The sequence below is a fragment of the Acartia tonsa genome, chromosome 13, assembly GCF_053477335.1.
Source record: "Acartia tonsa isolate MP-2025a chromosome 13, ASM5347733v1, whole genome shotgun sequence".
NCBI classification, from domain to species: Eukaryota; Metazoa; Arthropoda; class Copepoda; order Calanoida; family Acartiidae; genus Acartia; species Acartia tonsa.
In genome coordinates, this window is record NC_137272.1 from 17589400 (window position 1) to 17599555 (window position 10156).

Sequence of the window (10156 nt, forward strand, 5' to 3'; positions counted from 1 at the left end):
AAGGTGCTTCTACTAATATATTTAATATAAGGGTTAGGTAGGCTTTTGTTTGTTTGTTTAACATTTTAGGTCAGGTAAGGTAAGGTATTTTTTAGGTACCTGAAATGTAGGCAAGGCAGTGGTTACCCACTTTCAGAGAAAGGGCCGATATTTGAATTAAAAATTAGTGCAAAAATTTAATTTTGTTATTTTTATATCTAGTACTAGCGGATACGCCCGTACCCTCGAGGCCTCTAGGAGCACTTGAGGAGGGGGGAGTTGAATCCCAGAAATTTAGATGTTCTTTAAGAAGTAAAAAAAGAATTTTTTGAGAACCCGATCGGTTCAGCGGTTAGCGAGACAAACAGACACACAGACAGACAAACATCCTTTACTTTACTACAAGAATCTTTAGAATCAAAATATTCTCTTTTAAGGCTATGGACTTTAAATCCATCAAAGCTTGGATTTTTGGTCCTGGTTGGTTTCCTGGATTTGGAAGGTAATATAACTTATTCTTAATTCTGTGTCCGTTGGACACTGATAACGCCCTTACCCCCTCCCTTGATTTTAGATAATTCAAAAATGAGAAGGGGGGGGGGGCAGTAAACTTTATATAAACCCAATACACAGTATAACTAAACCTTACATAAATTATACTATATCAGAGGAATAGGGTATATATTTAAATCGGGTATAGTCCCTTTCGTGACAACGACCCTTAAGGGGCGATTCGTCGTATTTTCAGAATTGCTATTTATAGGTTATTTTAGGTTAGGTTAGGTTATACTGGGTTAGGTCATTGCCCCGCAGGGTTAGAGCCCCCCGTTGGGGCTTGAAATAGAAGAAAAGCTACTGTGAAAATTTTTTTAGACTTGGAGATGTTTCGCAACTGCCTGTTTTTCCAGTCAGGTAAAAAAGAAATAAAATTTTCACCTACGAATAAGATTATGTGTTTATAAAACTTTGAAAAAAACAGAGTAATGAATAGTCCAATGTCCCCTTCCTCCCAGCGAGCAAATATTAAAATTACTAGCTGTTTACGTCTCTGGAGACCCCCTTCCCTTAGTTAAAGTTTTAAAAAGAACAGTAAAGATTTCTCCTGGGAAGGTGGTGGTCCCCTTTCACAATACACAAATACACACACACACAGACAAGCTGTAATTTTTATAAAAGATTTCTTTATAATAAACGATTATGAATATTCAGAAAGTCCTTTTTATTTAGAGAAAAGTTGTTGAAAAAAGTATACCTTTCAACTCTGTTGGTTCTGCTCCTTAATATGGCTGTATCCTTGTTGGCTTTAGATGGACTCTCAAAGTTAGTATTTGATTACATGACCTTTGTCTGGTGGTTCTTATTGTGAATTGTAATAAGTATCTCGGTGCTTTTCTACAAAGTGTCTGACAACGCTCCCTTTTTTAAAAATAAAAAGAAAATAAAGGAGGGGAAGTAGTTTTCATTCTTATACCTAACTCTGTAGCCATTGACCAATATAACCTAAACAGAACCTGACCAATAGTATCAACAAAAAAAATTAAAACTTACCCCCCCTCCCTCATTATTATAATTTTTTGCGGAATATTAAACTAAAAGTAGAACATAATGTGGCGCAACATTAAAAATTAACTATAGAGTAGCTATGCTACAAACAATCATTTATTATAATGAATACATGGATATTTTGTCAGGAGAAAAATTGTCGTCTATGTAGGTTGCTATTTCACCTGTCCTTTATTTCGAGTAGGATGGGAGGGAATAGGGTAAAGGGGATAAATGAGGGGTCAGCTACAAGTTTCACTTTAATAGAGTACATAATAATCTGGTGTAAGATCTAACTAAAAATAAATGCATTTCTATTGTAATCAGGGAACCCGTAAGCTTCCTGTCTACAACCTACTGTCTCGTATCACTGGTCGCTTTCCTGTCAGCGTATGCCACTGGTCTTATTCTTGACGGTCAAGATGCTCTGGTACCCAATGTCATCAGGTATTACAGTTAATTTCAACAATAGAGAAGGAAAGAGTTTTATACAGGGAGGGCGGGGACATTGAGCTTATTCATTTACTTATTAATTTTTCATTTTAAAATCCGCGAAAAGCTGTCTAAAATACGGTATGACAAACGAACATTAACTCTCGTAGAGTGTAAGAACTGAATATACAAAATGTATGTACGTAAATTTGTTGCAAAAATTCTTAAATACAGAATACTGTTTAAGGACATACTGACATTTTTAGGACTTGATCAAACAGCTGTTTCGCTTATAATATTGTACCTTATTGTAATAGGAATCAGTACTCCAAAAATCAGATCAATCGGATGATTATATCACATAAAAATTATTGTTGTTAAAAAAGTTTAAAATCAACATGTTTAAAATGGACGTACATAAATTCTGGCAGAGATTATAGAGCTGCTAAGCTTTCAAAATCGTACCTAACTACTACAGAAATCGTCATGCAAAGTTTGAAATCGATAGGACAATTCTAACATGTCTAAATTAACGAAAAAAGCCAACCGTTACGTACGGGCAGACGTACGGACCGATCCTAATTATAATAAAGCTTTGCTATCTGTTCATATTCGTCACTATTGGACTTGTAATACCTGTGAATGTTTTAGATTTGGAATATTGATGATTCCTGGTGCTTTTCAATCAATGCAAACTTTTTGGCAGGTAAAATTTTAATAGAATTCTTATTAGGTATTATTAGAATATTTATTGGCTCATTTTTTTTATCTTCATCAATCCAGCGACTTTGTGTATTGGCAATTAATGTGTCATTGCAAACACCCAATCCTTTAAATTGTTGGTTGATTAGTGCCCCCCACCCCCCTTAAAATAAAATTGGAAACGTCTTCCTTTCCAGGTTTTCACTCCCAATGGTTTTACTTGATTCCAGGACAAACGCAGGAGTCCCAAACGTCGGAGTGGACAAACGCAGGAGTGTTAAAATATTAATTTAATTAAGTATTTCTATACAGATTAGGTTAGGTGTAGATGTGAATTACAAAAAAGCCCCCCGCAAGGGTTAGTCATATAAAAAAAACTGTAAGATAGTCTAAAATAGGTTAGTTTAGGTCAAGTGTCAACTCCGACATTTGGGACTCCTGCGTTTGTCCTAGGACCGTTTTATTTCCACCTCCCCCCCTGGTGATTCACTGTGCAGTGCACCCCAGTGGTTGATTTTCTGATATAATCCAAATGAATACAGCCACCATAATTTCAATAAGTTAAGGGTGAACATGTAGATATTATTTTGTCATATAAATATTTTTAAAAAAACATCTTTTAGGTTGCTTGTTTGAGTTCCACTGTTGGAATAATTTCATCAAGTATGCAAACCAAAGCAACAGTATAAAAATTTTGATGAAAATATTTATTTTAAATGTCGTATTTTCTGAATTTATTTAATTTTAGTACATGTTATTTTATTTAGGGTTGGGCCGGATATCAGATATTGAAACTATCCGGCAATTTAATCTTATATATTATAAACAAATTCAATTGTTTATGTAAATTTTATTTAAGAAATATCAAAAAATACTTTTTGACTGCAGCAGCTGTACTTGGCAGCTGCCAGCCTCCGAAGCCGACGGTCAGTGGGTAACCGGCCATAAAATGAAACACCAGATTATGAGGAAAATTTATTTTGCTTCTTAAAATTTGCCGGATATCCGGCAATTTAAATCAGTCGGATATCTGGTATCCGGCTGAATATGTATCCGGCCCAACCCTAATTTTGTTGTCGAAGAAAACTAGAGTAGGATTACATTTCAGCGCTGTAACTGTCATCTAAGTTAGGCTACAAATTGGTATTAGAGATCGTTAGTAATAAGGGGGATGGGGGTTATTATGTATCCAAACCATCTATTTTTGCTTATTTCTAAACTAAAGTGAACGTTCCACATGTTTTTAGCCATTAGTTTTTAACAAAATACAATCCATTAGTTTATTTATACTTGATTATTATTTATATTAAAAATAAATGTTAATAAATAATTTATTAAGAATTTTTACATATGTTGAATTACATTGTTAGTAACATAACTACTCTATAACTAGGGCCAGGTATGTCTGAGGATGTCCTAGCTTTTTTTTTTCATAAGTTGTTGGGAGGGGTGGGGAGGGTAAAATCGCACACCCAAAATATTTACCCACAATGTTAAATTTACATGGGAGGAAAGTTATAACCCTCTAAATGTATTTTGAGTGAGGAGTTAGAAGGGTAAAATCTCACATTATATTGTGTGAAATATTTTTTTTTTAAATTGTGTGTGGGGAGTGGAATCTAACCACGCCCAAAGAATCTTTGTGAAAAAGGATATAATTTTGTTTTTGCTGCTCTACTAATTGATTAGTGTACTTGATAAAGACAACAACAAAATTGTAACAAATTTTAAATTCTGCCAGGAACATAATTCTTTTTGTCTAGTTCAGGCTCGGATAGAAACATATGTAGACACCTCTCATTCTGTACCAGGGGGTGGGCACATACACTGTTTATAAACACCTAGATATAGTTTAGGTAAAGTAAGGTATAGTTCAGGTAGAAACATATAGAGACACCTCTCATTCAGTACCAGGGGGTGGGCACATACACTGTTTATAAACACCTAGACATAGGTTAGGTTAGGTTAAGTAAGGTATAGTTCAGATAGAAACATATAGAGACATCTCTCATTCTGTACCAGGGGGTGGGCACATACACTGTTTTTAAACACCTAGACATAGGTTAGGTTAGGTTAAGTAAGGTATAGTTCAGATAGAAACATATAGAGACACCTCTCATTCTGTACCAGGCAAGGATAAGGGATAAGAAACGTAGGAAAATTTTATTTCAGGCCTATTTCAAGTCTAGGCCTAAAAAAACAGTTATGGGATTGTGCATTAGTTCATTATCAACGCTAATGAAATAGCTGTGTGTGTAGATAAAGTATAGAATAAAATTCAGGTAGCTAGTCTAAAGTAAAAATAGAAATTTTTATAAACCAATATATTAATGGCTTTTTTAATGTAAAACTCTGGGCAGATTTGATAATTAAGCTGATGTGATCGAACACCTTTTCTTATTAATTCCTATTTTTATTTAAAAGCAGACAAGATAATTTTTTTCATTGCTGCATTTTTTATATTCTCATCCGTCAATTGTCTATTGGTTGATACAAAACAGGCCGATCCTTATTGGTTTAGAGCAAAGCTACTTGGGAGTGTCCGCCAGTGATGTTATATAATTAGGAATTAATAAAAGTTGCAATATCCCTTTAGAATCTAGGCCGGGACCTAATTAATAGCCAGGTTTCCTATCCCTTATCCCTGGTACCAGGGGTGGGCACATACACTGTTTATAAACACCTAGACATAGGTTAGGTTAAGTAAGGTATATTTCAGCTAGAAACCTAACCTGACCTAAAGTAATAATCAAGTATCAGTATCATTAGGCAAACTTTGTGTAAAAGCGTCAAAAATTATATTTACCTCTAAATTTTCTCTTCTTTTTTCAATAAACTCAACTTCAAATATCCCGTCGTCTTGGTTTACAAAAGGTATTTGTCTAAAATTAAGGATAGTTTTGTCATGTTTTATCGGTTATTAATCGGTTTCGAAGCCATAATGGAAAACCTGTTGACAATATGAAAAAGTAGCGGCTTTTAGGGGCTGTCAAATCCTTCCCAATTTTCAACTTTACTTTTAAAAAATAAAAAGTGAGAAAAAATTTGTTTTTTGGGAAAGGGAGTGGGCGATTTCTATTGTGAGAGTGGTTATACACTCCCAGAAAATAGTTAGAAACCCTCTCAGGACATATGAGAAGCTACACTGTAAAGGACATACAGTCACAGATCCTCTTACTATTATATTAGAATGACTAGCAGCTTTCCCCCTAGTCTCTAGGGCCTTTTCCCTATATGTTTTGGGGTAGTTTTTTTACAGAATTTTAATTTTCGATATTTTTTTTTATTTTTACATAAAAAAAGATAAAAAATATTTAGGGGGGGGGGGGTAAATTTCCTCTTTTGAGGGGTAGAGGTATATTAAGCTTCAGACAGACGGACAGACATCATTCTACTTTGTAATATAGTTTGACTTACTTGAAAATAGATTTTCCCGGCAGAGGTGGTAAATATATTTGCACAGATCTCTCCAGCTCATCTCTCAACCACTAAACCAAGAATGTAGATGTCTATAGTGCACTAGCAAAATGGGGATAGATGTCACTACTTTTGGCCTACCTATTCTATTGACGTTAGGAAATACCCTATACCCCATCTCTTTTCTAGGGAGTTTCTTTCACCCTTCTCTTTCTCTTTCCATCTACTATAACTTCAATATAATAGGTATGCCAAAAGCGGTGACATCTATCCCCATTTCCCTAGGGCACTAAACTCAGCTACAACAACAAAGACATATATGCATACTTAATGTATCACTGAATACAATTAAGGGCCGTCATTTTTTTGTCAGGGGACCTCTGGTGAAGGGGAGAGAGCCCTAGGAAGTTTCTTTTGTTACTTTTTTATACATGTCTTTTGGTTTGTGGGATATACAGAAAATAGGATGGCATCCATAAATAATGGCGATGAATAAGAATACGGACAAGGAGATTTAAAAAGCATTTGTTAAAATCAAGAATATTGAAGAGAAAAAAATACGAAACATTTTTTTCATATTTTTTATATTTAACTCTTTTATTATGACTAACAGGCTAAGGGTCAAATCAGAACAACAGGAATTCGAATTTTTATAATATTATCAAAAAAAACTTTAAAAATCGGACAAAATACACCAAAGATTTTAAAAAGTTAATATAAAGTCACTTCGTGCCATAAGGGACAGATGCACGAACATTTGGAATAGCTTCGCTACTAAAAATTAGATAGCTATGAGCTAAGCTAAACATCAGGATAATATACTTACATTTTTGTTATTTATTCTAACAAACAAACAAATATGATAAAAAAATAAATGACAAAACTTTTTTCAAAAAAATTGTAAATTGGTGGGTAATAAGTACTGTACAACCCTATTTATTTTAAGAGGTGTGTGAGTGTGACATATCTTGACACCCCACTTGATTGTAAAAAGCTGGTGTAGAGGGGTTATCCATCATTATTCATTCTGCCAGGGTGGTGGATATTCCCTTACGAACCCCTCTGGATAATATTCTCACCTTAAAATCTGAATATCTTCTACATACACTAACTTCTCGAACTTTGAACACTGGTAGGTTGGTTCGCAAACTAAACATAATCCTTATATAAAAGTAATAGGATGTCTGTTTGTCTGTGTGTTTGTGTCTAGTGTATTTCTGTGTATAGTGATGGATCTCGCTAACCGCTCAACCGATTTGGAGGCCTAAAGGGGCGTAACTGCTGGTATATTTTTTTAGCTGATCAAACGCTTTGTTGAGATCTGAATATATTATAATATTTCTAATAAAACTTTTAGCATATGTACGGAATAATAAAATTGTCAAAAAGAAATAACCTGACTTTATATTCTGTAAACCTTAGCCTTCCCTCTCCTCTAGTAATAGGGTTGGTTACTGTTATTTCCAAATAGTTAGCTATAAAAAAAGAATAATTTAAAGCATAGCTACTCTAATGGATATAGAAAACATGGATATGAAGACAGGGAAATTTTTGTCGTTAATTTAGGTTGCTAAAATAGTCTGCAGATATTTATCAATATGGTTCTCCATGGTCAGTTGAGTGAATTGGGTAAAGTAATAAGATAGTATGGGAGTTTTCATTATGTTAGCCAGCTGGAAAAAAAAAACATTTTATCGGGGTATGCAAGAATCTCTCACAATATCCATGTATTCTATGTATATTCATTCATACTCTATTAGTGACCATGTCTATTCATCTTTCTGAACGTAAATTGTACTAATTCACTCTTTATAAAATAAAACTCTTTTTCTCATTGGTTGATTGTGCAGTTCTTAACTTATGATTGCTCACTCACAAACTTTCTTATTGGCTTAGATTTAAAACTCAATCCTGATTGGTCACAGGCACTGAATTTAAAAACAGCTGTTTCTAATTTCTGTTATATATATTAATAGTTATTCCTTTTTGCTCTTTAAATTAAAAATCTTTGCTTCTTTTAGACGTGATTGTTCTTGTCATTAAAACAAATGAATAACCAAAATAAGTTGGAAAAAAATAAGACACTTCCATTGAATACCTGGCGGGTTATAGGCCTCATCTAATGTTTGTTTCCGTGGAGATATTCTCTGCAAATATATAATAGTTTTTTATAGACAGCTTTCCGCGGATATGAAAATGAAAAATTAAAAGATTAAAACCAGTTTTGTTAACCCCGAGGAATCTAAGGCCCAGGCGGCTGATATAAAGTGTATTATTTTATGATTTTTATTTCAATATTTGTGGAAAATTGTCTGTGATACGATTTTTCAGTATAGCTGATTCTGATTCGAATTGGATTCGAAGCCATGTCTGTCCGTCCGTAACGACAGACAATTGGAGGTTGGATACAATCCCTCCCAAAAAAAGATAACAAGACGCTTTCCTGCAAGTCATATTGGTCCAGCGGTTAACCCTGTCTTTTAGAACAGACAATCTCAAAGATAGACAGACAATAATCATGTAACAGGAGGTTTGTTTGTCTATCTGTAGCTATATGATTCTACTTAGAAAAATTAAAGTTCTTCCACAACCAGATTTGAAATTTGATGATTGTCTTGCCCGTTTTCAACACATGTTAAAGCTTTGTTAAATTTTCTAACATGTTTAGGACAAACAGTCAGACAACCCTTTACTTCAACAAATTATTAAATAAAAACTTACACTAGTTGAATCATCCATTTTGCGACTGAAGCGAAATCTACAAAAATTAATCTTTTAACAAATAATGTTTTTAAGGGGTGATGAAAACATATATAGGGGTTCCGTTGGCACCATCACAATTTGTTACTATGCTCTGAAATAGCAGCATTGAAAATCACATTTCCCCTCATAACTGACGCACGGGCAATTTAAGTAGATTATAGAGTAGCTTCGTCATTAAAAACTTACTTATATGGAGTATCCAGACTTTTTTATATGTATTTAAAATAACAACTTGAAAAACTAATCAAAAATACGAGTATATATGATACTGTAATTTGTTTATGCAACTAAAAGTTGATATGTGTACATTGAATGTATATGTACTTCTCTATATATTACGAGTCTGCGGTTTGTTTGGTAAACTCCTACTTTTTTTTATGCATAGCGTTTCTATAATATCAAATTACGTCTTTAAAGTTTTGTTTAATAAAATCCAAATCTATCAATATTTTAATGACATTGTATTATAGGAAGCTTTTTATGGTGCCTATAAAAAATGATGTCTTACTGGCCTACCATTTGTCAATTAAAATGTATACTGGCCTACCATTGAAAATTTAGTCTGTGTATTGGCCTATCATTGGTCATATGTATTATCATAATATAGTAGTATATGCTGCGTTCTAACCTTATTGTTTATTACATATACATTAAATGGCGTGTACAGGGTTTTTCCACTTTCAAGGGTGATGTAAACCTTCCAAATTTTGACATTAAGGTGGGTGGTGACACCCATACACCCCCCCCCCTTCTGCAAAAATTGCAACTTTCCATTGGTCCAGTGGTTAACATTCTTAATACATGAAAAATTGATTTATTCTAATCGTTTTGTCTTCGCTTCAGCTAAGTATTGTCATCCTTGTTATAAGAATAATATTTAAAATTTTACCATATAAGGAAAAAATTAATATTTAAAAGCGAAGATTTTTAAAATTAGTGTCGGCTATTAAGTCCCCACCTTAGTTACGCATAGCTCTTATCATTGATTAAGTATGTTAGAATTGTCCCATCAATTTCAAACTTTGCAAGGTCATTTCTGTTTAATGATTTAAAACGTGTTGTTATTAATTATCATATTCTTCTGAATTTTGGAAAATTGATTCCTAAGACAAAAAAGTACAATGTTACAAGCTAAGTAACTAATTAATCAAGCCCCAAGAATTTAAGTATGTCTTCAAACAGTATCCTGTATTAAGCAGTTTTTCAATAATTTTTCTTACTATTTTGTTTAGAATTACACATCATTTTCTGCTTGACATTCTACAAGTGTTAATGTCCGTTTGTACTATCGTTTCAAAGTTTCGCATTTATGGATGTTGTC

General features: G+C 33.5%; 2 protein-coding genes across 3 annotated transcripts; one reads left to right on the plus strand and one right to left on the minus strand.

Annotated features, from left to right (window-relative positions):
• Positions 1–416: 416 nt before the first annotated feature.
• On the plus strand, positions 417–4000 carry LOC145303747 (alkylglycerol monooxygenase-like; the record flags this gene model as incomplete). Its single annotated transcript, XM_080145347.1, is given in 6 exon segments — positions 417–481; positions 853–891; positions 1207–1299; positions 1849–1968; positions 2605–2659; positions 3279–4000. Coding segments are annotated over 6 exon segments (438 nt in total), but the record flags the coding sequence as incomplete, so codon positions are not given.
• Positions 4001–4126: 126 nt separating this feature from the next.
• On the minus strand, positions 4127–9180 carry LOC145303748 (sorting nexin-12-like). 2 transcript variants are annotated; one of them, XM_080145349.1, is made up of 9 exons: positions 9022–9174; positions 8794–8830; positions 8171–8219; positions 7469–7547; positions 7152–7221; positions 6073–6143; positions 5462–5537; positions 5309–5338; positions 4611–4785 (listed from the first exon to the last, which is right to left on the minus strand). In XM_080145349.1, the coding sequence occupies exons 2-9, from the start codon at positions 8809–8811 to the stop codon at positions 4729–4731; spliced, it is 450 nt and encodes a 149-aa protein (XP_080001475.1). In that variant the 5' UTR covers positions 8812–8830; positions 9022–9174; the 3' UTR covers positions 4611–4728. The 2 variants fall into 2 exon arrangements, with proteins under 2 accessions (XP_080001474.1, XP_080001475.1); XM_080145348.1 differs by lacking the exons at positions 4611–4785; positions 5309–5338 and adding an exon at positions 4127–4496 and having other exon boundaries at positions 9022–9180.
• Positions 9181–10156: the final 976 nt, after the last annotated feature.

Bases quoted from the DNA above. Each gene is read 5' to 3' on its own strand.
- LOC145303748 (XM_080145348.1), bottom strand. The intron at 7,222-7,468 runs GTTATTTCTTTT...GATTATGTTTAG, and splicing joins TTTACAGAATATAAAGTCAG to TTTGCGAACCAACCTACCAG. The intron at 6,144-7,151 runs GTGAGAATATTA...TTCTTGGTTTAG, and splicing joins GAAGATATTCAGATTTTAAG to TGGTTGAGAGATGAGCTGGA.